Source organism: Callospermophilus lateralis, chromosome 6 (assembly GCF_048772815.1).
Source record: "Callospermophilus lateralis isolate mCalLat2 chromosome 6, mCalLat2.hap1, whole genome shotgun sequence".
NCBI classification, from domain to species: Eukaryota; Metazoa; Chordata; class Mammalia; order Rodentia; family Sciuridae; genus Callospermophilus; species Callospermophilus lateralis.
This window is the reverse complement of record NC_135310.1, coordinates 113140789-113168423: the sequence shown is the minus strand read 5'-3', so window position 1 is coordinate 113168423 and position 27635 is coordinate 113140789. Positions and strand designations below refer to the sequence as shown.

General features: G+C 45.8%; 1 protein-coding gene across 1 annotated transcript; it reads right to left on the bottom strand.

The window, feature by feature from the left end:
* Window positions 1-224: 224 nt before the first annotated feature.
* On the bottom strand, window positions 225-27635 carry LOC143402602 (gastricsin-like). Its single transcript, XM_076860166.2, has 9 exons — window positions 27571-27635; window positions 26353-26503; window positions 25891-26008; window positions 24865-24983; window positions 24325-24524; window positions 23207-23329; window positions 1651-1798; window positions 1022-1120; window positions 225-377 (listed from the first exon to the last, which is right to left on the bottom strand). Exons 1-9 carry the CDS (start codon window positions 27633-27635, stop codon window positions 225-227), a joined length of 1176 nt encoding a protein of 391 aa, XP_076716281.1.

The window sequence follows — 27635 nt, the reverse complement described above, 5'->3', positions numbered from 1 at the left end:
TCAGGGTGAGACCTGACCTGATTCCCACTCTGCCATTGCCTGAGATCCAGGACTACTTACAGGACAAAGAAAACTCCAAAAACAACAGGCTGGACAATATGGGATACTGTTTATTATTAGGGAAGGTCCACTAAGAATGGCACATTGCAGAGAGGAAGGACAGAGGACTCCAGGAAAGGTGGGGCCAAGAGGAGGACGGGAGCCCAGGTATCCAGGAGGAAAGTCTAGGCGGCAGTGGCAAAGCCCACCCTGTTGTTGGCCATGTCAGAGACGGAATAGTAGGACCTGAGGAAGACGTCCCCAAGAATCCAAAAGGGCTGGCCATTTCCTGAGGACACGTAGGTGGCTTCCAGTCCAACCAAGCAATAGCCATTCTCCTGGTCAACAGAGAAAGGCAGCACTCATTCATTCGGTCACACATGGCCTGGCCACTGCTAGCCTGAGCCCTGGTCAATGAGCAGGGCAAGGACTGGCCCTGAAGGCTCATAGACAAGGTGGTGTTTCACAAGAGGGGCTGCTGGGAGGGATTTTCCCAGTGGTAAACACAGGTTGTAGTGGCCTCTGCAGGGTCACCTATTCCCATGCTGGGTACCTTTTCTTGCTAAAGCTCCCTTCTGTTCCTCATTGGCAAAAGTCAGAAGATGGTTCAGCTTAGACTAAAGCTAGCTTGCATTCAGACTTTACCTTCACCCTCATCATCTGTGCAGCTGGATCAACTATTGAACCTCTCTGAACCTCCAGGTTTTCATTTGTAAAACAGAAAGAGAATCTCCCCATCAAATACTGTGACAATTCCCTTCACCTAAAGGGAAGTGTAGGAACTGGGATGCACACAGTGGATAGCCCTGGACAGAACCCCTCTCCACATATTAAGAGACTGACTGATCATGGGTGACACTCTTCTGGTGGGGATAATCCCAGGTGGCATGAGTTGGGAAAAATGGCACAGGGCCAGGTGGAGCTTTTCTGGCTGCACCTGTTCCTCCACCCCAGTGGCTCAGCCCCAGGGACCAGGACTTACATTGAGGATGTAGGCAGAGGGCGGCAGAGGGAACTGCACCCCGTTGATGACGAAGGTGAAGGTGGGCAGGTTCTGGATGTCATTACAGTTCACGAAAAACTGCAGAGAAAACAGGTTCTTCCAGGTCCCCTCATTCCTCACCCCAGAGCACCTGCTAAGCCTCCCGGATGCCCCAGACCTCTTTTTGGAGCAGAGGGCACAGTTCAGGGCAAATGCTATGTAGGTACTGCGTGGGTGTCAGGTGCACTGCTAGAGTAGGTGACATCCAGAGACACCTGAGAATGTCCCACACCAAAGACGCTCCTCCTGCCTGAATGGCCCCTCTGAGAAGTTGAATCACTGCCCTTTTGCTGCAGGTGTCCTTTGAAATCACACAGCCATGTGCAATAAGTGGACCAGGGCTCCCTCCCCTAGTGGGGAGAGCTAATTAGGTGACCATTTCATTTGCCAGGACACACGGGAGCAAGGGGGCATAGCTGTGTGGAGGAGAGGGAGGTGTGGATTGAGGGTTGTCCCTTGTTACTCACTTGCTTGACCCCAAGTTTCACTCACAGGGACCCATGATGCAGAAACAACAAACACTACTGGGCTGACCTTTCCTGGCCAGGGCACATCCATGCCACACCCACCTGTCCATACTCATCCTCCTGGGCCCCTATAGCTTGCAGAAGGGAGCTCAGGTACTGCTGGGGCACGGTGAGCAGAGAGGTTCCTGTGTCCACCATGGCCTGGCAGCCCTGGGAGCACCAGCCAGAAGCCTCTTCCCTAACATAGAACCTGGGTGGCAAGAAGAGGGCAGCCTCAGCCTGACCAGGTCAGGGCAGCCAGGGGAGACCTTCCCTCCACAGGGAAACAGGCACCCCATAAATATGAGGATCCCCAAGGGCCCGTGCACGTTGTTCCCTTCCTCACATTCCCTCTGAGTCTGTGCAGGGTCACCTGAAGGACCCAGGAATATATTCTAAAAACTTCAAGGAAGTTTTGAGAAGCATTGAAAACCAGGGTTGTCATGTTTGTTGTAAGGACGAGGAACAAATTAGTTGTTCCACACACCTCAGGTTCTAATCTGTAGGGACAAGAGCTGCTCCAGTACTTGGGATTGCACATGTGCCCCACTCCCCCTTTCTCCAGACCCAGGGTTGATGGCCCTGTGGAGGTCAGCTGAGGCTCTTGGGGAGGGCAGGCCACAGGAGTCCTTGGTGGGAGCCTGGATGTGTGCGTGCCATGGGTGCCCAGAAGCCAGATCCAAGGAAGGTGCATCCCAAAGGGACCCCCACCCAGACTCACTCCTCGATGCCGATCTGCCAGTAGAGCTCCCGGGTGACAGGAGCCCATTTCTGCCCTGTGTACAGGCTCTTATCCACACCTCCAAAGATGACTGCTCCTCTGTCCTCAGATCCCCCTTGGCTGAAGGACACACAGGGACGGGGAAGTGAGGGAGAGGTTAAGGAAGGGGATGCACATATTGAGAAGTCACCTTCACAGGGAAAGAGCATCTTGGCTTGGCCCAGTGGGCACAGCTCTACCTACTGGAAGAGAAGTTAATTAAACTCTAAGATTCTAAGACTGCATTTATTAATTTTTTTTTAAAATTTGGGTTTTTTTTTCATTTTCATTTTTTTGTTGTTTTTAAAATTTTTTTTCAAATTTTTTAATTTTTAAAATTTTTTATTTTATTATTATTATTTTTTAATTTTAATTTTCATTTTATTATTATTATTTTTTAAAATTTTTTTAAATTTTTTTATTTTCTATTTTTTTACTTTTGTCTTTTCTTTTCTTTTCAATTTTCTTATTCCCCCTTCCTTGAATTCTACCTGCTTACTCTCATTTACTTTAGTGACTACTTCCCTTCCCTTCTAATATCTTTCCTCCCAAGCATCAAATAAATTTATAAGAGTAAACAGTAACTCAGTAGTCAAACAGAACAAGAAGTAACATGAGCAGCATAAAAAAGCAAGAAAGAAAAGGAGTACAAACAATGCAGGACAGCCTAAATATTCAGGAGGACCTAGAGTCATCAGAAAAATGGTCATATAAAGAACTCAAGGAATACCTTAGACAGATGGAATGTGGAACCTTAAAGAGGATATGAGACAGCAAATTCAAACAGTGAAAGAACACATTGAAAATGAATTACATAAACACATAAAAGAAGAAGTTAAGCACTTTATCAGGAGATAGAGATAATAAAAAAGTCAAACAATAATCCTAGAAATGAAGGAAAGTATAAACCAAATTAAAAACTCAAATGAGAGTATCACTAACAGAGTGGAGCAAGTAGAAGCCAGAACGTCAGATAATGAAGACAAAATATATCATTCTGAAAAGAGTCTAGCCAACTCAGAAAGGCTGGTAAAAAATCACAAGAAAAACATCCAAGAGATATGGGATAACATGAAAAATACCAAACTACGAGTCATCGGGATAGAGGAAGGTAGAGAGATTCAAACCAAGGGAATGAGTAACCTGTTGAATGAAATAATTACAGAAAACTTTCCAGAAATAAAAAAGGAAACGGATATACAAATTGTAGATACATACAGGACACTGAGCACACAAAATTACAGTAGACCAATGCCAAGACACATTGTTATGAAGATATCCAATATACAGAACAAAGAGAAAATATTAAAAGCTACAAGAGAAAGGAGGCAGATTACATTCAGGGGTACACCAATAAGGTTAACAACGGATTTTTTATCACAGACGCTGAAAGCAAGAAGATCCTGGAACAACGTATTTCAAACACTGAAAGACAATGGATGTCAACCAAGAATTCTGTATCCAGCAAAATTAAGTTTCAGGTATGACAACGAAATAAAAATTTTTCATGATAAACAAAAGCTAAAAGAATTTGCAGCCAGAAAACCAGCATTGCAAAGCGTCTTGAGCAAAACACTACACGAGGAAGAAACGAAAAACAACAACCAAAACCATCAGTGGGAAGTGCCTGGGTAAAGACAGAGGGCAGGGGGAAAGCTAATCATGGAGAAACAAACTAAATTTAAAAAAAAGATAAATAATCAAACATGGCTGGAAGTACAAACCATATATCAATAGTAACTCTAAACGTTAATGGCTTAAACTCCCCAATAAAGCGACATAGGCTGGTAACATGGATTAAAAAAAGAAATCCAACAATATGCTGCCTCCAGGAGACACATCTGATTGGAAAAGACATATACAGGCTGAAGGTGAAAGGTTGGGAAAAAATATACCATGCACACGGTCCTCGTAAGCAAGCAGGTGTGGCCATCCTCATATCGAATAAAATCGACTTCAAGACTAAGTTAATCAAAAGGGATAAGGAAGGACATTATATACTGTTAAAAGGAACCATTCACCAACAAGACATAACAATTATCAATATTTATGCACCAAATAATGGTGCCGTGACATTCATAAAACAAATTCTCCTCAAGTTCAAGAATCAAATAGACCACAACACAATAATTATGGGTGACTTCAACACACCTCTCTCACCATTGGACAGATCCTCCAAACAAAAGTTTAATAAAGAAACTATAGAACTCAATATCACAATCAATAACCTAGACTTAATTGACATATATAGAATATATCAACCATCATCAAGTGGATATACTTTTTTCTCAGCAGCACATGGATCCTTCTCAAAAATAGACCATATATTATGCCATAGGGCAGCCCTCAGTAAATATAAAGGGGTGGAGATAATACCATGCATTTTATCTGATCATAATGGAATGAAACTGGAAATCAATGATAAAAGAAGGAAGGAAAAATCCTACAACACATGGAAAATGAACAATATGTTACTGAATGATCAGTAAAGGAGGACATAAAGGAGGAAAGACATAAAGGAGGAAATCAAAAAATTCTTAGAGATAAATGAAAATACAGACACAACATATCGGAATCTATGGGACACAATGAATGCAGTTTTAAGAGGGAAATTCATTGCCTGGAGGTCATTCCTCAAAAAAGGAAAAACCAACAAATATATGAGCTCACACTTCATCTCAAAGCCCTAGAAAAGGAAGAGCAAAACAACAGCAAATGTAGCAGAAGGCAAGAAATAATTAAAATCAGAGCGGAAATCAATGAAATTGAAACAAAAGAAACTATTGAAAAAATTAACAAAACTAAAAGTTGGTTCTTCGAAAAAATAAATAAGATCGACATACCCTTCGCCATGCTAACGAAGAGAAGAGAGAGAACTCAAATTACTAACATACTGGATGAAAAAGGCAATATCACAACAGATGCTACAGAAATACAGAAGACAATTAGAAATTATTATGAAAACCTATATTCCAATAAAATAGAAGATAGTGAAGACATCGATAAATTTCTTAATTCATATGATTTGCCCAGACTGAGTCAGGAGGATACACACAATTTGAACAGACCAATATCAATGGATGAAATAGAAGAAGCAATCAAAAGACTTCCAACCAAGAAAAGCCCAGGACCGGATGGGTATACAGCGGAGTTTTACAAAACTTTTAAAGAAGAATTAATACCAATACTTTTCAAGTTATTTCAGGAAATAGAAAAAGAGGGAGTTTTTCCAAATTCATTCGATGAGGCCAACATCACCCTGATTCCGAAACCAGACAAAGACACCTCAAAGAAAGAAAACTACAGACCAATATCTCTGATGAACCTAGATGCAAAAATCCTCAATAAAATTCTGGCAAATCGGATACAAAGGCACATCAAAAAAACTGTGCACCATGATCAAGGAGGATTCATCCCTGGGATGCAAGGATGGTTCAATATACGGAAATCAATAAATGTTATTCACCACATCAATAGACTTAAAGATAAGAAACATATGATCATCTCAATAGACAAAGAAAAAGCATTCGACAAAGTACAAGCATCCCTTTATGTTCAAATATTAGAAAAACTAGGGATAACAGGAACTTACCTCGACATTGTAAAAGCTATCTATGCTAAGCCTCAGGCTAGCATCATTCTGAATGGAGAAAAATTGAAGGCATTCCCTCTAAAATCTGGAACAAGACAGGGATGCCCTCTATCACCATTTCTATTCAATATAGTTCTCGAAACACTGGCCAGAGCAATTAGACAGACTAAAGAAATTAAAGGCATAAAAATAGGAAAAGAAGAACTTAAATTATCACTATTTGCGGATGACATGATTCTATACCTAGAAGACCCAAAAGGGTCTACAAAAAAACTACTAGAACTAATAAATGAATTCAGCAAAGTGGCAGGATATAAAATCAACATGCATAAATCAAAGGCATTTCTGTATATCAGCGACAAAACTTCTGAAATGGAAATGAGGAAAAACACTCCATTCACAATATCCTCAAAAAAAAAATAAAATAAAATACTTGGGAATCAACCTAACAAAAGAGGTGAAAGATTTATACAATGAAAACTACAGAACCCTAAAAAGAGAAGTAGAAGAAGATCTTAGAAGATGGAAAAATATACCCTGTTCATGGATAGGCAGAACTAACATCATCAAAATGGCAATATTACCAAAAGTTCTCTATAGGTTCAATGCAATGCCAATCAAAATCCCAACGGCATTTCTTGTAGAAATAGATAAAGCAATCGTGAAATTCATATAGAAAAATAAAAGACTCAGAATAGCAAAAGCAATTCTAAGCAGGAAGTGTGAATCAGGCAGTATAGCGATACCAGATTTCAAACTATATTACAGAGCAATAGTAACAAAAACAGCATGGTACTGGTACAAAACAGGCGGGTGGACCAATGGTACAGAATAGAGGACACAGAGACTAATCCACAATTTTATAACTATCTTATATTCGATAAAGGGGCTAAAAGCATGCAATGGAGGAAGGATAGCATCTTCAACAAATGGTGTTGGGAAAACTGGAAATCCATATGCAACAAAATGAAACTGAATCCCTTTCTCTCGCCATGCACAAAAGTTAACTCAAAATGGATCAAGGAGCTTGATATCAAATCAGAGACTCTGCGTCTGATAGAAGAAAAAGTTGGCTCCAATCTACATATTGTGGGGTCGGGCTCCAAATTCCTTAATAGGACACCCATAGCACAAGAGTTAATAACAAGAATCAACAAATGGGACTTACTTAAACTAAAAAGTTTTTTCTCAGCAAGAGAAACAATAAGAGAGGTAAATAGGAAGCCTACATCATGGGAACAAATTTTTACTCTCCACACTTCAGATAGAGCCCTAATATCCAGAGTATACAAAGAACTCAAAAAATTAGACAATAAGATAACAAATAACCCAATCAACAAATGGGCCAAGGACCTGAATAGTCACTTCTCAGAGGAGGACATACAATCAATCAACAAGTACATGAAAAAATGCTCACCATCCCTAGCAGTCAGAGAAATGCAAATCAAAACCACCCTAAGATACCATCTCACTCCAGAAAGATTGGCAGCCATTATGAAGTCAAACAACAACAAGTGCTGGCGAGGATGTGGGGAAAAGGGTACTCTTTTTTACATTGCTGGTGGGACTGCAAATTGGTGCGGCCAATTTGGAAAGCAGTATGGAGATGCCTGGGAAAGCTGGGAATGGAACCACCATTTGACCCAGCTATTGCCCTTCTCGGACTATTCTCTAAAGACCTTAAAAGAGCATACTACAGGGATACTGCCACATCGATGTTCATAGCAGCACAATTCACAATAGCTAGACTGTGGAACCAACCCAGATGCCCTTCAATAGATGAGTGGATAAAAAAAATGTGGCATTTATACACCATGGAGTATTATGCAGCACTAAAAAAATGACAAAATCATGGAATTTGCAGGGAAATGGATGGCACTAGAGCAGATTATGCTTAGTGAAGCTAGCCAATCCCTAAAAAACAAATACCAAATGTCTTCTTTGATATAATGAGAGCAACTAAGAACAGAGCAGGGAGGAAGAGCAGGAAGAAAAGATTAACATTAAACAGAGACATGAGGTGGGAGGGAAAGGGAGAGAAAAGGGAAATTGCATGGAAATGGAGGGAGACCCTCATTGTTATACAAAATTACATATAAGAGGTTGTGAGGGGAATGGGAAAATAAACAAGGAGAGAAATGAATTACAGTAGATGGGGTAGAGGGAGAAGATGGGAGGGGAGGGGAGGGGGGATAGTAGAGGATAGGAAAGGTAGCAGAATACAACAGTTACTAATAGGGCATTATGTAAAAACGTGGATGTGTAACCAATGTGATTCTGCAATCTGTATTCGGGGTAAAAATGGGAGTTCATAACCCACTTGAATCTAATGTATGAAATATGATATGTCAAGAGCTTTGTAATGTTTTGAACAACCAATAAAAAAAAAAGAAATGTGTCTAGGGGTTACCTAATGTCCCCCAGTAGGGATGACATCATTGAGAACTGTGTGCTTACGCGATGTCCCTGGTGGTCTGACTCAAGTCCTGGCTCCCAGCACCCCAACACCTTGGGGATGGAATTGGGGTGTGTGGGGGTCAATAGGTAGCATGGATGAGGACATGTTGGTTACAAGGCATTTTTGATGCTGTAGATGGTGCTGGAGGCCAGTGGCAGGTCACTGACTGGAGGAGTCTTCAGAGGCTTTCGATATCCATCAGGGGACTTGGAGAAACCGTCAGCACATGCCCAGGTCACACTCACAGGATACGCCATCTGGGCATTGGCCATGCCTTGGGCAGCAGAGTGAAGAAAAACCTGGAGCAGGGCATGATTGGAAGGCCACCCCTGTCTTGTCCCCTTCTTCACTGTCTCTCCCTACACCCCCCCCTGCAACTCTGCCCTGACCTAGTTCTCCTGGGAGGCCTCTGTGTCCCCCATTACCCTTTACCAAGCCCTGGTCTGCCCTTCTCTGGCCCAGGTCTGGTTCATCCTGTCCCTCTCTCCATCATCTGGGGCCCCCCACATGCACCCCCCACCTCCCATACACCTCACTGCCACCTCCCCCTCTCCCATGTACAGTCCCCACCTCTCCTACCTCTTACAGCCACCTCCCCCTCTTCCCATCCACAATCTTCCCAAGGCTGAGCTGACCTGAAGCTGGACTGCCAACTCTCCATATTGGGGGACTGGAAAAAGTCCCCATGCCAGCACCCTCTCTCCACGTTGTACCCAGCACTCAGGGCTCCAACAGATTGGTCACATCTTTGGGCCCCAGGCAGAAGGCCAGGGCCACACCTGCCAACCAAAGACAGCATCTGGCCAGCAGGGGATTTTCCACTCTGGCCACCACCGCCCACTGCCTATCCAGACCTAGGCATCCCCCCAGGCCTCATGATGGGGGAGGCAGGGAAGGAACTAGAGTCTGCCCACCCCTCCCAGAGAGGGAGGTCCCTGCCTGATGGTTGTCAATGTCAACTCAAGTCCCTTCCTCCCTGCAGTCCCCAGAGCCATGTGGGACTCTGGAGAGGAAGGAAGGCGGGGAGCATTTCCCCTGAGCTGGGCATCCCCACATCCAGAAGAGAAGGAAAAAGAGTCATAGGATCCTTGGATTCCTGCTAAGTCCATGGAATGCCCTGACCTCGGGAGGCCTACTAGAGCCAGCCTGGGGTTCCAGGGACCCTTCCTCCTGTGGTAGGATGCCAGGGGTCTGACAGTTGTCAGGCTCGCCTTCCCCAGGCCTAGTGACACCACATCCCTTCTGAGTGTCCCTGGCTTCAGCATCAGGATAGGCATCCTGCTCAGCAGCCAGGCCCTGAGGATCTGCAGCCCCTCCTACCCCCTGTTCCTTCCTGTCAGTCTCCTGGGAGACCCAGGTGGCCTACTTACTCCCCTCCCCTGTCCTGTCCCACCACCCACCCTCCATACACCAAAGACTCACTCTTCGACATGTCTGGCATCTGCAGTGTCCGAAGGCACTTAGAAGTCCTCCTGGGCCACCTCTAACCCCACACAGAAGCCCAAAGAGGCCTGGCCTGCTGGCTCCCACCTGAGTTCATCTTCTCACCAAGACACCACACAGCAGTGCCATGGTGCTGGGTCCCCAGTGTCTAGTCTTGGGCCTCCTCTCCAAGACCAGATGCTCCCAAGTGCAGAGACTTGGCCTTCCACATCTCCGTGTCCAGCTCTGGGCTTAGGAAATCACTAGGGTTGATGGAGCCCAGGGGATGTTCTCATTGAAGTTCTGCTACAGCCCACACCCTATTATCCCAGGGTGCACACTTCCTCCTAATGACCCAAACTGCTCTCCTGGGAGACCTTGACCCAGATGGGATCTCAGGGCCACAGGCTGCTGGTCTCCAGGAAGGAGGCAATTCTTGTGCATGTCCTTGTCTCATTTCCTTTCAGCCTCATCTTCCTCAAAGTTTGTCATAAGCACTGTGTGCAGTGGCTGCAATCCCAGCAGCTCAGGAGACCGACGTAGGAGGATTGCAATTTTGAGGCCAGACTCACCAATGTAATGAAACCTTATACAACTAGTAACAGCCTCTTTTAAAAGCTCATTGGTAAATTACTATGAGTTCAATCCACAATTTAAAAAAAATTATAGTCCCCTGTGGCTAACTAAATGAAGTCCAGGCTTGTCAGTAGACCCTGCAGGATGCTCTCCATCTTTTCTGCCAAGTGCCTAAGCTCTTCTTCCACTGTGCACACGCCTTTCTCCCAGGAGGCCTGGTATTCTCCTGCCTCCATGCTCTGACCTCCATCTGAAAGACCCTTCCCAAAGGCACCTACCCGGAAACTCACCTCACCCTTCAAGACCCAAGCCTTCCCCATGTGCTCACCTATTCCTACACTGACCCCTCAAAAGTGGAGAATGTTGATTGTCTTCCCGTGGTGTCTACTTCATAACAGCTTATATCCCCTTCACTTGCCCAACATGTACCTCAAAGAGTCCTCTTTCTGCTGTGACCCCTTTACCAGCTCAAAGACATCTGTTAAAATGACACTGAGAGTTCGGAGTCCCTCTTAAAGTATAACAAGCACATAGCACGCAAACTATCACTGCCCATCCTTCACCCAAGCCAGACATCACTAATCAATTGTGTTGCTCTGACCCCAGTGTTCAGAAAGCCTTAGAATCTTTTTTATTTTGATTTTTTTGTTGTTGTTGTAGATGGACAGCATGCCCTTGTTGGTTTAGTTTTGTTTATGCGGTGCTTAGGATTGAACCCAGTGCCTCATACATACTAGGCAAGCCCTCTGCCACTGAGATACAGCCCCAGCCCTAGAATCTTTTTAATATATTTTTAAAATTCATTCCAGTTAGTTACACATGACAGTAAAATGAATTCTGACACATCATATATAAATGGAATATAACTTCTCATTCATCTGTTTGTACATGACGCACACAGGTCATGTAAATCAACTACACACATATGGAAATAAAGTCCGATTCATTCTACCATCATTTCTGCCCCTGCCTGCTCCCCTCCCTTCACTCCTCTCTGTCTAGTCCAAAATACCTCTATACTCCCCCACCCCATTGTCAGTTAACATCCACATATCAGGGAAAATATTCGACCTTTGGTTCTATGGGATTGGCTTATTTGGCTTATCATGATATTCTACAGTTCCTTCCATTTACCCACAAATGCCATAATTTCATTCTTCTATAAGCAAGTCTTAGAATCTTTCCCCATCTGGTGTTCCCTGATGGTCTTTCAATGCTTCATAAAGTGACAGTCTCCAAGTCATTTGATGTAGATTATTTTTTTAAACTCTAGATACTTAATTTCATTTAGATTCTCTCTCTCTCTCCATATATATATATATATATATATATATATATATATATATATATATATGTGTGTGTGTGTGTGTGTGTGTGTGTGTGTGTGTGTGTGTGTGTGTGTATCTTATTAAAAACTATCAAGACAGGGCTGGGCATAGCTCCATGGCAGAGCACAGGCATAGCATGCTTGAGACCATGGTTCCACCCCCAGCACCTTCCCAAAAAATAAATAAATAAAGTTTTTAAAATAGTTAGGACTCTTCAAACTGCACCTGCCTGCTCCTTCCTTCATTATCTTGCAGACCTTATTGTGCACACCTAGATTTGAACCTCACTGAGGTCAGTGTGTAAACACAACTCACTCTGATCTTATCACACCAGACTGCGGCATGTGCACCTTTCCATGCATTAAGATATGCCTCTTCCTTATCACTTAACACTTGCAGAGGTTACCTGGTGCTCTCTCCTGCTGGCCCTAGGCACTGGGTCGTTTCCAGTTCTCACTGCTATCAGAAGCACCTGGGCTCACCCCCGACACTCACCAAAGGAGTGAAGTGCTGAGCTCCCCATGACAGAGACATCCAAGCAGAGGCTGAAGGGGCACCTCTTGAGAGCTCTCCTGTCGTGGGTGTGAGTTTGGGCCAGGATTCTCTGTTTCCCTGTGCATTCTAACCGTGAGATTGTCCACTAAACTCTGGGGACAATTACTCAATAACCTTAAGTCTTTCTCAGTTATCCATGTGCATGTTTAGTTAAGATTTCAGCTATTTTCTTGGGCTTTTGGTTTTTCCTTAAGTCTTGGTGTGTGTTTTATGTTTTCACCATTACTTCATCCAGACCCACTGGGAACATACGAGACCTGAGATTTTGTTTTTCTCAAGCTCAAGGGTATACACTATTAAATGTTGACATAACTCTGGAGTCACAGACAGTTGTGACATAGTGAGGAGTGGTTCTCCCTAATTTTCATGCAGGACCCCCTAATGTTAACTCACAAAAATGTGCCCTGGTCACATCAGGAATTTACTCTGATATAATGCTACAGACCTCATCTAAATGTCACCATTTGTGCCACAAATGCCCCCTTTCTTGCCCAGGATCCCGTCTAGGTTCCCACATTGCTCTTGGAGATCATTTCATTCTCCTTCCATCTGTGCCAGCTCCTTGGTTTTCTGTCTGTTGTGACCTTGTGACTTTTTGTTGTCCTGACCAGTCCCTTTGTAGACTGCCCCTGGCTGTAGGTGATGCTGGTGTTTTCTCATGGTGAGGTTCTGGGGGGTGTTTGGACAATGCTGCAGAGGGGATAAGCCCTCTGTGGGCACTCTGTCTGGATGGTGTGATGTCCAGGTGTCCTGTTCCTGCCCACTTAGACTCCGTCCCTGGTTAAGGTGGGATCTGGCAGGTTTCTCGTCTCCAACTTACTGTTGTGCTTAGTAATTAATAAGAGTCTTCTGGGGAGAGGAGTGGAGACTGTGCCGACCTCCTGCTTCTCCTCATCCTCCTGCTCTGGGTGTAACAGCTGTTCACAGTTTTGCCTAAAACACTCATTACAAAGCTGTTTGCCTAGTGGTGATTTTCTATCTCCATCATTCCTCTGCACTGATGAGATTTCTACTGTAAGCAAGAACTGGACCTGAGGTTTTAGATGGGCTCCTGCCCTCCTGGAAAACACCCCATCCCAGAGGGCAGGCCGGGCAGGTGCTTTGTATTTAATGAATCATGCAACCCTCTTGACAGTCCCACAGAAAGGCTGACTCGTCTCCTTCTATAGAGGAGTCTGGTTTTTGTTTTGGTTTTAGGTACAGGGGATTGAACTCAGGGCACTCTCCCACTGGCCCACATCCCCAGCCCTATTTTGTATGTTATTTAGAGACAGGGTCTCACTGAGTTGCTCAGCTCCTCCCCATTGCTGGGGCTGGCTTTTGACCTTGCAGTCCTCCTGCCTCAGACTCCTAGCTGCTGGGATTACAGGCCTGAACCCCACCCGTCATAGAGGAATCTGATTTATGTGCACCTCAAACATCTGAAAATAAATCTCTGTGTCTATAACTGAGAAATAGAAAGACTGGTTGTTTTCCTCTGCTCTTGATTAACCTCACCTTGCATGAATTTCTGGCTTTGGTGGAAAGGGGGTGCACTAGGTGAATGGAGGCCCATGAACCCAGCTCCAGCCCCTGCTCCACGAAGGGTAGGTGGGGGTGAAGCCTGAGGATGGACTAGTATCTCATGTTCTCCCTAAATGTTTTCTCTGGTTCTCATTCCTGGCTTTCTCTATGGAACTAAACAATAACAACTGAGTTTCTTGTTTCCAGAGAAAAGAATGAAATCAAAATTCTTCAGAAATTTCTCTGACTTGGATGGAGCAGTGCATGCGTATATCCAGCAGATCAGGAGGCTGAGGCTGGAGATGACAAGTTCCAGGTCAGCCTCAGCAATTTAATGAGATAATCTCAAAAAAATAAATTAAAAGTCCTGTGGATGTAGTGAAGTGATTTAGCATCCCTAGGTTAAATCCTTACTGCCGTTAATATATATATATATATATATATATGATACACTTTTCTTGCAGGCACCCAGTCCTGGCCCATGAGTCCTGGGCAGCAGGTAGGTTCATGCAAGAACTTAGAGGCTCCCTCAGGAGCATGTGAAGGCTATGGACAGGACTCCCCAGAAGAAATATGTCCCCAGAAGAATGAAGGGTGTTCCTGGACAGTGTCAGAGATGTCCACACAGATTTTTTTCTGATGACACATGGAGCCTACTTCTCTTTGCTGAGCCCTCACAGCACATATGGTAGGACTTGAGTGTGACATGGGATGAACTTGACTTAGAAGACCCATCTCCACCACTTAAGGCTTCTTTGACCTTGACGGCCCCTTGCCCTTTCCCACCCTGTGTGTGCTTGTGTGTCAGAAGGGATAACCGTCTGTGCCTGCAGCACTGCTGTCCAACCCAGTGAGGCCCTGCCCACGGCTGTGCCTGCTGCAGCCCTGGCTCTCAGCTGAGTCTGGGTCTTAAGATTGGGCAGGGGCTGGGGCTGGGGAGGCAAAGGCCACTAATTGTACCCCAGTACCTCCCCTGTCCCTCCATGGATTTAAAAAAAGGGCATATCTACACAATGGAATACTACTAAGCAGTAAAAGAGAATAAAATCATGGCATTTGCATGTAAATGGATGGCATTAGAGAAGATAATGCTAAGTGATCTAGTCAATCCCAAAAAACCCAATGCTGAGGTCTGGTATGCCACCTGCTTCACTCTTCCTGCTAAGGATTGCTTTAGCTATTCTGGGTCTCTCAATTTTTTCCAGAACAATTTCATGATTACTTTTTCTGTTTCTATGAGGAATGTCATTGGAATTTTGATCAGAATTGCTTTGGAAGTATGGTCATTTTGATAATATTAATTCTGCTTCTTCAAGAGTAAGGTAGATCTTTCCATCTTCTGAGGTCTTCTTTGATTTCTTTCTTTAGGGTTTTGTGATTTTCATTATATAGTTCTTTTACCTCTTTTGTTGTTGTTGTTGTTTTGTTGTTGTTTGTTTGTTTGTTAGGCTATTGAGAATGGGGTAGTTTTCTTCATTTCCCTGAGGATTTGTCACTGATATATAGAAATGCCTTTGATTTATGGGTGTTGATTTTATATCCTGCAACTTTGCTGAATTCGTTTACTAGTTCTAGGAGTTTTCTGCTGGTACTTTTAGGGTCTTCCAGGTATAGAGTCATATCATCAGCAAATAGTGCCAATTTAAGTTCTTATTCCTATGTGTATAGCCAATCCCCCAAAACCAAATGTTGAATGTTTTCTTTGCTATAAGGAAGCTGATTCATAGTGGGACAGGGAGGGGGAGCACGGGAGGAATAAACAAACTATAGATAGGGCAGAGGGGTTGGAGGGGAAGGGAGGGGGCATGGGGTAATTAATGATGGTGGAATGTGATGATCACTACTATCCAAAGTACATGTATGAAGACACGAATTGGTATAAATATTCTATGTATACAACCAGAGATATGAAAAATCATGCTCTATATATGTAATAAGAATTGTAATGCATTCTGCTTGATTTAGAAGACCCATCTCCACCATATATATAAACAGAATGTAATTTGGAGTTTTGGTGGGGAGTGCACTGCCTCTGTGGATTGCCTTCGGTAACATCGCCACTTTCACATTATTAATTCTGCCTATCCATGAACTTGGGAGTTCTTTCTATCATCAAGTGTCTTCTCCAATTTATTTTTTCGGTGTTTATAATTTTTGTTGTAAGGGATCTTTCACCTCCTTGGTTCGATTTGTTAAAGGATTATTTGCTTACTTACTTCCAACTTACTTGCTTGTGTATTTTTAAAAAATATTTATTCTTAAGTTTTAGGTGGACACAATATCTCCATTTTACATTTATGTGGTGCTGAGGATCAAGCCCAGTGCCTTGTGCATGCTAGGGGAGCGCTCTACCACTGAGCCACATCCACAGCCCTATTTCATATTTTATTTAGAGACAGAGTCTCACTGAATTGCTTAGCATCTTGCTGCTGCTGAGACTGGCTGACTGGCTCTGAACTCAAGATCTTCCTGCCTCAATCTCCTGAGCCACTGTGATTACAGGCATACACCACTGTACCCGGCCACAATCCTTTGTATTTAAAAAAAAAAAAAAAACAACTTATTATCTGTTTCATAAATTTCAGTTCTAACCTTAATTATTTCCTTCCTTCTACAGGTTTTTAATTCATTCTTATTTTGTTTATTGAGAATCTGATTGTTTTTTTAAATTTTGACTCCTTTAAACTTTTAAAAATGTTTTAATCTCTTTTAGTTCTACAGGAGAGTAGAACGTATTTTGACATATTACACATAATGAAGTATAACTTCCCATTTGTGGTTGTACATGATGTGGAGTTACAAAAGTCGTGTATTCATTATATGAACATCAGAAAATTATGTCCAATTCATTCTACTGTCTTTTCTATTCCCATCCTTCCTCCCTTCCCTTTATTTCCCTTTGTCCAAACCAAAGTGCTTCTAATCTTCCTTTCTCCCTCTATTGTGTGTTAGCATCCTCAAATCAGAGAGAACATTCAGCCTCTGCTTTTGGGGGATTGGCTTATTGCACTTCACAAGATAATCTACAGTTCCATCCATTTACCTGCAAACTTTGCTCTTCTTTAAGGCTGAGTACTATTCCATAATGTATATATACCATAATTTCTTTTTCATTCATCTGCTGATAGGGCACCTAGGTTGGTTCCACAGTTTAGCTATTGTAAATTGAGCTGCTATAAACATGATGTGGCTGTGTCACTGTAATATGCTGATTTTAAGTCCTTTGGGTATGTACCAAGGAGTGGGATAACTGGGTCAAATGGTGATTTCACTCCATGTTTTCTGAGGAATCTCCATACTGCTTTCCAGAGGGATTGCACCAATTTGCACTCCCACCAGCAATGTATGAGTGTGCCTTTCCCCCAACATCCTCACCAAAGTTTATTCTTACTTGTCTTCTTGATGATTGCCATTCTGATGGGAGTAAGATGAAATCTCAGTGTAGTTTAAATTTTCATTTCTCTCATTGCTAGAGATGTTGAAATTTTTTCATATATTTGTTGAACAATCATATTTCTTCTTTTTTGAAGTATATGTTCAGTTCCTTTGCCTATTTATTGATTGGATTATTTGTTTGTTTTCTTTTGTGTTGGTGTTAAGTTTTTTGAGTTCATTATACATCCTGGAGATTAATGCTCTGAGGTACAAGTGGCAAAGATTTTCTCCCATTCTGTAGGCTCTCTCTTCACATTCTTGACAGTTTGCTGTGAAGAAGTTTTTAGTTTGATAGCATCCCATTTATTGATTCTTGATTTTATTTTATGTGCTTTAGGAATTCCTTGTTGAGGAATTTGGTTCCTAAGTGACATGATGGAGATTGGTTCTACGTTTTTTTGTAGTAGGTGCGGGGTCTCTGGTCTAATGCCTAGATCCATGATCCACTTTGAGTTGAGTTTTGTGAGGGATGAGAGGGGATAAATTTTATTTTGCTTCATATGAATTTCCAGTTATCCCAGCACCATTTGTTAAAGAGGCTATATTTTCTCTAATGGATGTTAATGCCACCTTGGTCTAATATGAGATAACTGCATTTATGTGGGTTTGTCTCAGTGTCTTCTATTCTGAACCATTGGTCTTCATGTCTGTTTTGTTGCCCATACCATGCCGTTTTGTCACTATAGCTCTGTGGTATAATTTAAGTCTGGAATTGTGACTTTTCTCACTGAGGGTTGCTTTGGCTATCTGGTCCTCTTCTTTTCCCAAATTTATATCATGACTGCTTTTTCTGTTTCTATGAAGAACATCTGTGGGAAGCCATCTATGAGCCATGTGTGGACTGAGCAACATTCAAGCCATTAGGCAGGAAAGCCTGATTCTGGGAACTCCCAGTTGAAATCCATTGGTTCCAGAATGCTGGATTCACGTGGTGCCCTGTCCTGGCTCACTGCTGGAGTTCAAGCTTAACCTTGCAAATGAGAGTGACCCGCTACAGCCAAATTGCCTCCCAGAGATGGGTGTTGCTAGATGCCAATCAACCTGTTTCCTGCAAGACCTGATACTGAAAAAAGATTCCTCCCACTGAAAACTTATCCCTGGCTTTTCTGTACTCCCCCTTCAATAAAGGATTGGGGCCTTTTTCAGTTGTCCAGTTCCAGTTCCTATAAAGACTGGAAGACCCATCAGATGCTCCACTTTTTAAATCTAACCTTTGTCTTTGTCTTACTTCTTACTGATTATTTCAGACTTTTAATTTTCCAAGGACTTTTAATTTCACACCTCCTGGGCAGGAATCTCCTCTGACAGGGCGCTGGCAACAACATCAAGTATCATTGAAATTTTAAAAAGAACTGCATTAAATCCATGTAGAGCTTTTTCTAGTATGGCCATTTGGACAATACTAATTCTGCCTATCCAAGAACATGGAGATATTTCCATTCTCTAAGGTCTTCTTCAATTTCTTTCTTTAGTGTTTTGTAGTTTTGATTTTGGGGTCTTTCACCTGCATTGTTAGATTGATACCCAAATATTTTAATTTTTTTTCAGACGATTGTGAATGGGATAGTTTTCCTAATTTCTCTTTCAGTTGATCCATCAGTGAATGATAGGAATGCAATTGATTTCTGGGTGTTAGTTTTATATCATACTACTTTGCTGAATTTGTTTATGAGTTCTTGAAGTCTTCTGGTGGAATTTTTGGGGGTCTTCTAAATACAGAATCATGTTGTTGGCCATAGGGATAGTTTGAGTTATCTTTCCTTTTCTTATCCTTTAATTTCTTTCTTTGATCTAGTGCTCTGGCAAGAGTCTCAAAGACTTGTTGAATAGGGGGAATGAAGTGACAAAAGAGGGCATCCATGTCTTGTTCTGCCACTTTTCGGAGGAAATTCTTGGAATTCTTTTTTTTAAAAAAAAAAAAAGAGAGAGAGAGAGAATTTTAATATATATTTTTTTAGTTCTCGGCAGACAAACATCTTTGTTTGTATGTGGTGCTGAGGATCGAACCCAGGCCACACACATGCCAGGCGAGCACACTACCACTTGAGCCACATCCCCAGCCCTGCTTTGGAATTCTTTTATTTATTTTTTTTTCTCTATTTAGAAAGATGTTGGCCTTCAGCTTAGCATATATACCTTCTACAATGTTGAGCTATGTTCCTACTATCTCTTGTGTTTTGAACATAAATGGATGCTGTATTTTGTCCAATGCTTTTTCTGCATCTATTGAGATAATCATATGATTCTTGTCTTTAAGTCTATTGTGGCGATTAATTACATTTATTGATTTCCAGAGGTTGAACTAACCTTGCATTCCTGGGAGGAACCCTTCTTGATAATGCACTGCCTTTTTAATATGTTTTTGTATGCAATTTGCCAGTATTTTATTAAGAATTTTTGCAACTGTGTTCATCATGGATATTGGTGTGAAGTTTTCTTCCCATGATGTTCTTTGTCTGGATTGGTGTCAGGTTGATAGTATGAGTTTGAAAGGGTTCCCTTCTTTTCTATTTTATGGAATAATTTGAGGAGGATTGGTGTTAGTTCTTCTTTAAAGGTCTGGAGAACTCAGCTGAGAATATTTCTAAACCTGGGCTTTTTGTTGTTGGTAGGCTTTTGATGGTGTCTTTAATTCCATTGCTTAAAATTAATTTATTTAAATGTTCTGTGTCCTCCTGATTTGATTTGGGTAGGTCATATGTCTAGAAATTTGTTGATATCTTCATGATTTTTTATTTTAGTAGAGTATAAATTTTCAAAATAGTTTCTGATATCATCTGTATTTCAATAGTGTCCATGGTGATATTTTCTTTTTCATCATCAAGAATTCATTAATTTGAGTTTTCTCTATCTCTTTTTTAGCTTGGCTAAGGGTTTATCAATTTTATTTATTTTTTCAAAGAACCAACTTTTTGTTTCTTCAACTGTTTTTGATTTTTTTTCAATTTCTTTGATTTCAGCTCCGATTTTAATTATTTCCTGTCTTCTACTGCTTTGGACCCTGTCCATAGCTCTGGGTCAGCCCTCCTTCAAATGAAAGTCCTGGGACCTAGGAGTCCAGGTAAATGCAATCTTCCTGACTCAGCCCAGAGGCTCCAGAAGCCCTCCTAGAAGTAGTTTCTAGCATAGCCTCCGCCCTCTAGGACACCATGAAGGTTGCAAGGGCACACAGGTGTCTAGAATCTTCAGAAAATTCTGGCCAATGTTGATTAAGAGCTGAAGGACAGACATCTAGATCTGGGAATTGGGCCCCCAGTCACACTCTGAGAGGACATACATGTGGGTCCTGGGGTTGGCGGTACCCCAGGGTGTGGACAAGTGGACCGACAGAGCATCTCAGGTCATTAGAGATGGGACCCTTTGCCACGGTCAGCCTCTCTAGAGGGAAGCTGTGCAGACACTCCAGGCTCTGAGGGCTCAGGGCCTCTCCCAAGCCTCAGCTCAGGCTCTCTTTCTCTTTTCATCTCAGTGACCCACCAGGGAACCTCATGGCCTCACAGGTCCTTCAGAGGGAGACTTGTCCTGATTCCTACTCTCCTCATTCCCCGAGGCCAAGACCACGCCACAAGAAAGCTCCAAAAACAACAGGTTGGTAACATGGGAAACTATTTATTATTAGAGAAGGTCCACAGAGGAGGGCAGAATGCAGACAGGACGCAGGCAACATGGGGCCGAGAGGAGGACGGGAGCCCAGGTGTCCAGGAGGAAAGTCTAGGCGAGAGTGGCAAAGCCCACCCTGTTGTTGGCCAGGTCAAAGATGGAATAGTAGGACCTGAGGAAGACGTCCCCAAGAATCCAAAAGGGCTGGCCATCCTCCAAGGACATATCGATGGATTCCAGACCCACAGAGCAGTAGCCATCCTCCTGCTCCACAGAGAAAGGCATTTGGTCACACATGGCCTGGGCACTACTCAGCCCTCAGCCCTGGGTCACTGGCACACTTTTAGAGATGAGCAGAGAAAGAACTGCCCATGAGGGCTCAAAGACCAGCTGATTCACCAGAGTAGGGGCTGTTGGGAGAGGTTCTCAAATCGGTGAATTCAGGCTGCCTTGGCCTGTCCCCATGGGGGGAACTCTTCTTCCCCCAAGACCCTTCCTGCATATGATTTATAGCAGGTCTTCAGGGTCATTAAGGCTTGGAGAAAGACCAACTTGATTGAAACTTTGCCTTCACCCTCATCATCTGTGCAGGGGGATCAGCTATTGAACCTCTATGAAACTCCAGGTTTTCATTTGTAAAACAGAATGAGAATCTCCCCCATCAAATGCTGTGACAATCATGTGGGAAGCCTGGGCACCAGGATGCACACAGTGGCTAGCCCTAGACAGAGCCCCTGTCCACTGATTAAGAGACTGATTGATCATGGGTGACACTCTTCTGGTGGGGATAATTTGAGGTGACATGAGTTGGGAAATGGCACAGGGCCAGGTGGAGCTTCTCTGGCTGCACCTGTTCCTCCACCCCAGTGGCTCAGCCCCAGGGACCAGGACTTACATTGAGGATGTAGGCAGAGGGCGGCAGAGGGAACTGCACCCCGTTGATGACGAAGGTGAAGGTGGGCAGGTTCTGGACGTCATTACAGTTCACGAAAAACTGCAGAGAAACAGGTTCTTCCAGGTCCCCTCATTCCCCACCCCAGAGCATCTGCTAAGCCTCCCGGATGTCCAAGACCACTTTTTGGAGCAGAGGGCACAGTTCAGTGCAAATGCTATGTAGGAACTGCGTGGGTGTCAGGTGCACTGCTAGAGTGGGTGACATCCGAAGAGACCTGAGAATGTCACACACCCAAAGGCGCTCCTTCTGCCTGAATGATCTGAGAGGTTGAATCACTGCCCTTTCCCTGCAGGTGTCCTTTGAAATCACACAGCCATGTGCAAAAAGTGGACCAGGGCTCCCTCCCCTAGTGGGGAGAGCTAATTAGATAACCCATCTCATTGGCAGGACACTCAGGAGCGAGGGGGCATAGCTGTGTGGAGGAGAGGGAGATGTGGACTGAAGGTTTGTCCCTTGTAGCTCCCTTTGTTGCCCCAACATTTCAGTTACATTGTTCTAGCTCAAAAATCCAACCAGTGATCAATCTGATTTCCTGAGTGGACGGTAGCACAGAAGAAATTCGTGCCTGAGAGTGACTTCCCATGTCCCTCAGCACCCACAAATGGCTCCACCTTAACCACCCTCCAGCCTCATCCTGTCCCAGGGCCTGGTGTTGGGTACCCCATATTCAGTACATTGGGCAGCAGAAGCATCGAGTCCATGCTAGTCTGGTGTCCCATGTGGCTCTGAATGGACTCTCCTGGCCAGGGGACATCCATGCCACACCCACCTGTCCATACTCATCCTCCTGGGCCCCAATGGTCTGCAGAAGGGAGCTCAGGTGCTTCTTGGGCACAACAAGCAGAGAGGTTCCTGTGTCCACCATGGCCTGGCAGCCCTGGGAACACCAGCCAGAAGCCTCTTCCCCAACATAGAACCTGGGTGGCAAGAAGAGGGCAGCCTCAGCCTGACCAGGACAGGGCAGCCACGGGGGACCTTCCCGGCACTGGGGAGCAAGCAAACCTGAGGCCAGTGCAACTACTCCCTGCCTCACATTCCCACTAGGTCTATGCAGGGTCACCTAAATGGCCCAGGGGTCTATTTCTAATAACTTCAAGGAAGTTTTGAGAAGCACTGAAAACCAGGGACATCATGTTTTTTTAAAAAGACATGGAACAAGTTAGTTGTCCCACATACCTCAGTTTTGAATCTGTGGGGTCCTGTGTGATTGGACAGGAGCTTCTCCAGTACTTGGGATTCCACATGTGCCCCCCACCCCTTTCTCCAGACCCAGCCTTGATGTCCCTGTGGAGGCCAGCTGAGGCTCTAGGGAGGACAGACCACCGGAGTCCTCGGTGACCACACCTCAGTGGAGCCTGGATGAGTGCATGCTATGGGTGCCCAGAAGCCAGCTCCAAGGAAGGAGCGTCCCCAGGAACCCCCAACCCAGACTCACTCCTGGATGCTGATCTGCCAGTAGAGCTCCCGGGTGACAGGAGCCCAGAAGATCTGCCCTGTGTACAGGCTCTCATCCACACCTCCAAAGATGACCGCTCCTCCGTCCTCAGATCCCTCTTGGCTGCAGGACATACAGGCAAAGGAAGTGAAGGAATGGCCAAGGAGTGGGCACCCATGCTAAGCAGTCACCTTCACAGGGAAAGAGCTCCTTCCCTGGTTTCCAAAAGGTTTTTCTGAAGACAGGGCCATGGGTCCCCTCAGACTTCTGAATGGCACTGTCCCACAATGCCCTATGTCAAGGACAGCCCCAACTCTGTAGACCCCACCCACACTGTGCTGTCTTCTGCTTTTCATTTCATGTCTTTGCTGCGCCCTGTCACCAGGAGCCTCACAGATACCCAACTTTTTCTTTTCCTCTGCAAGTGGACATGGGCAGGGCTTTGGTGGAGGGGAGGAAAAGACAGGCCATGTTTCTTCCAGAAGATTCCCCTTAGTGGTAGCAGAGTGGGTGGTTCCTAGAGGTTCATGTGGTATGCAAACAGCCAAAAGGAGTCCCTAGTGTTAGTGACAGGGTCAATGTGTTGAAAGCAGGATAAGGACACAAACCACAGCATTAAGATGGAACTGACTCTAGACGGTAGAGAAGAAGAAAGCTGGTCAGCAAGAGAGAAAAGCCAGGCCCAGGGCCTCCTGAACTGGCCTGCTGTGGGGGCTGGGGAATCAGTGGGTGAGGAATAGTCGAGGGCCTAGACCAGGAGACTCCAAGACCTAGAAGGACTCATGCAGGAGGTGAGGCAGCGGGTCACTGGACAGAGAGGCCTCAGGGAGAAGCACAGGCGAGGCAGTGGACTCTCAGGGCCCATAGCAGCAGGCGGGCCCAAGACATGGGAATTAGAGCAACAACACCCGGAAGAAGTTCAGACTGAAGAAGGAGAGACCATCCTGTGTCCTGAGAGTGGACTGGGGCAGGGACAGGGGAGCAGGAGAGTCAGAGCCCAGGAGCTGAGGCTCTGAACAAGTGTGGCCCAGCCACCCCCTGCTGGGAGGTCTCCACACACCAAGGGATCAGAACGTGGTACAGAGCAGGAGTTAGGGACCCGCAGGGCAGTCTCTCACTTGCTGAGGTAGACGCTGAACATGGGGCTGGACAGGGCGTCCACCCGCAGCATGCCCTGCAGGGCTGTGGTGGCACCTCCTGCAGACAGGGCAGGGTAGGCCAGGCCCATGATGCCATCGAACTGCGCATAGACAAAATTGGTACCCGGCTCCTGCTCACTCAGGCCGAACTCCTGGTTGGGGACCTGGATGCTCTCGACCTGTGGGAGGAAGACACATTGGAGGGGAGGTGACACTTCTGACTGTATCTATGTCCTCCTGCCCCATGCCACCAGAGACCCTCCATGGTCTTCCCTCCTCCTCTGGCCCATGTGCCCACTTCTCCACGGGCATCCCAACTGTCACTTCTCTTCCAAGGGCCTCCTTCACTGTAGCCTCCCATCCCCACACCTCTGCCCCCCAGTTCTAAGCTCCTGAAAAAAGGCACTATCTGACTGGTCACTCTGGTGCCCCATCCCTGGACAGGAAAGAACAAGGACATCTAGGTCCCCACCCTCTCACACCCCCATCCTGGGTGGGGGTGGCAGCTGGAGCACTCACAGTCAGGGTGTCATAGCCGAAGAAGCCAGTGAGGCTGCCACTGCCATACTGCAGGGAGAAGGTCTGCCCGTTGGTGGAGAAGGTGGAGGACTTGCTGGGGTTGAAGCGAGGGTGTGTGGCTGCAGGAGGGAGCCATGGAGGCCAGGGGTGAGCAGAGGGCTGCCTGGCTCTCAGGCTCATGGGCTGCACCCCTGCCTGGCCCTCAGCCTAAGCTCCCAGCCTGAGGCGTCAGCACCCCCACCTGGTCACCAAGGCAGGGGCTGACAGCTTTGGCCCCAGGATCCTCTTAGTTGGAAGGTATTGGCCTGAAAGCCCATGTTTCACAGGTAATTGGATGCCCGGATGATGACCACCCTATAACCAGATGCCCTAGACTCCACCTCTATCTCTACCCCACCAGAAATTGGCACAAAGCCTAGTGGGAAATGCTCATTCAGTGAGGAGTGCGGGGAGGCCAAGAGAAGAATCCACTCACCCCAACCTCAATTCACCCAGGAGCTGGCCATCCTGGGATGTAGAGATGGCATGGGGTGTGCCCATGGTGGACAGACATGTCCACACTCCAGCCCCAAGATTTTGGAAGGAATCAGGGCAGACTTAAAACTGAAGATCCTCTGTCTCCCTAAATGACTCCAGGACAGGGACCACATCCAGCATAGTTGTGGTCAGTCCCTGGAGAAACTCAGGGAGAAGCTAGTGGATAGGAGAGTGGAGGGCGAGACACAAGAGTGAACAGCGTCCTTACGGGAGGAGCAGCACTGCCCAGTGAGCAGGAGAGGGTGGAGCGGAATGAACTGGAGGGGGTGAGGTGGATGGCAGAGATGAAGGGGTCCATCCTGACACAAGGCAAGGCAAGGGGCCACCCTGGAGCAGGGCCAGCCTCCTCCCTCTGGCTTGTTGATGCCCTGAGACCCTCAACAAGTCCCTGGTCCTCCTCAGGAGTGAGCACCCTTCCCTGCCTGCATCCCTGGACATGCCAGTGCCCAGCCCTGCCCAGGGGCCCTCCCTGCCCAGCCCAGCACTCACTGCAGGCCAGGCTCTGGCAGTAGACCGAGGGCACCCACAGGTTGGAGGAGCCAGTGTCAAACAGGACCAGGAAGTTCTGGGGTGGAGTCCCGATGCTGATCTCACCAAAGTAGGCAGCCTGGAGAGCCATGGGGACAGCTGTGAGCATTAGGGGGACCCTGGGGCCAGGCTTCTCCATGGACAGTGTCCTTCCTAGGACAGCCCTGCCCTAAAGCATCACCAAAAGCCAGGGTCCCAGACACACAGGCCTCAGTCCCAGCCTGCCCAGGGCAGCCATGTGGTCTCTGTGCCAGGTCAGCTGCCAGGTCATTGGGGCCCTCCCCATGCTCTGCCCAATGGGCCACTCACAGCAGGGTGGCCCTGGCTGGCAGGACTGGGAGAAGGGAACAGCCTCAGGGTGGGAGCCCAAGGAGTCCCCAGGTTTGGCAGCAGGGACAGGGACACCTAGAGACTAGGACTCACATCCATGTAGGTCATGGGCTCATAGAGCACGCTGAAGTCGCTGAAGCGGTACTTCTGAGCAGGGTCGTACTTGTGGGTCCTCAGGAAGTCCCCCAGCAAGCCCTTTTCCCTCATGGTCTGACGCATAGTCTTCATTTTCCTCAGGGGGACCCTAGGGGAGGCTGGGTGTCAGGGCAGGGCCCCCCTCCTGCCTCTACCTTCTCATTTCTTCTCTCCCTGATGATCTCCCTCGACTCCTTCCCTCTTCCTCTTCTTTCTTTCCTTCTCCACTTCTTTCAACCTCACTCAGCACTTCTCCAAGACTCAGGAAACAATGAACTTCCCTCATGCCTCCCCTCAGCCCCTCTCAGGGGTCCTGCTCCTGCCCTGGCCTCTGCTCTCAGAGACCCTGAAAATACTTCCCATGAAGGGGAGAGGGACTTGGGACGCTGGGACTTTACACCTTCCAGAGGATGTCTGCTGATATTTGTTCTTTTGTTGTTTAAGGGTCAGGTCTGGGATGTGACTCAGTGGGAGAACATTTGCTGAGCGTGTGCCTGACCTGGGTGCAGTCACCAGAAACATGAAAACATAGAAATAAAATAAAATAGATCTCAGAAATAGCAAAACTCACACCAAAGGGCGTCCCTTCCTGTGGTGCACTCTGGTACCTGGTACTGCCTATGAGATACACCATGGAGTAGGGGAGCAGCAATAATCCCCTAATATGTTTAAATGCAGCTGATTGAATGTGTGGCTATAAAACTGCACACAGGACAGGCCCTCTGCACTCTTCCCAGGTGGCACAGCAGGCAGGGTGGCAGGTGGGGAGCCCTGTGTTCCTGAACCAGATCACCTGCTCCATCCTGAGTTTTCAACTCCTCATGTTATAGTGATTTACAGGAATTAGTGTTTTTGCTAAAATGACTTGGCTTCTTCCAACCAATTTGGGGTATCAGGAAATTTTTGGAGAGATTATCTGTCTCCTCTAGAAAGGAGTGTTATTTTCTGTAGGAAGAAACCACACCCTTCTTGTAAAGGCCGGCGTGGGCATAGTCACCCTACTCTCTGCTTCAGGACCATCTTCTCCCCTCAGTCTGGGGGGCTCCAGCAAGGGAAGCCTTCCCTGGCCCAACAGGGAATCCCGCTCAGACCCAGCTGCTGCCCCAGACTAGCTGCTCCACACAGGGCTGCAGGCTTCCTGAGGTTCCCTGCACCCACAGCCAGGCCCACACTCACCTGACAAGTGTAGTCGATGCCTCCAAGGCCAGGAGGCAGACCAAGGCCACCACCATCCACTTCAT

What these genes read in the sequence shown, in the direction of transcription:
- LOC143402602 (XM_076860166.2), bottom strand. Translation starts at nt 27,635, where the DNA reads ATGAAGTGGATGGTGGTGGCCTTGGTCTGCCTCCTGGCCTTGGAGGCA. An exon ending in CTGCCAGAGCCTGGCCTGCA is followed by an intron (nt 24,984 to 25,890) that starts GTGAGTGCTGGG and finishes TCCCTCCTGCAG; the next exon opens with CCACACACCCTCGCTTCAAC. An exon ending in TCGGCTATGACACCCTGACT is followed by an intron (nt 24,525 to 24,864) that starts GTGAGTGCTCCA and finishes TTCCTCCCACAG; the next exon opens with GTCGAGAGCATCCAGGTCCC.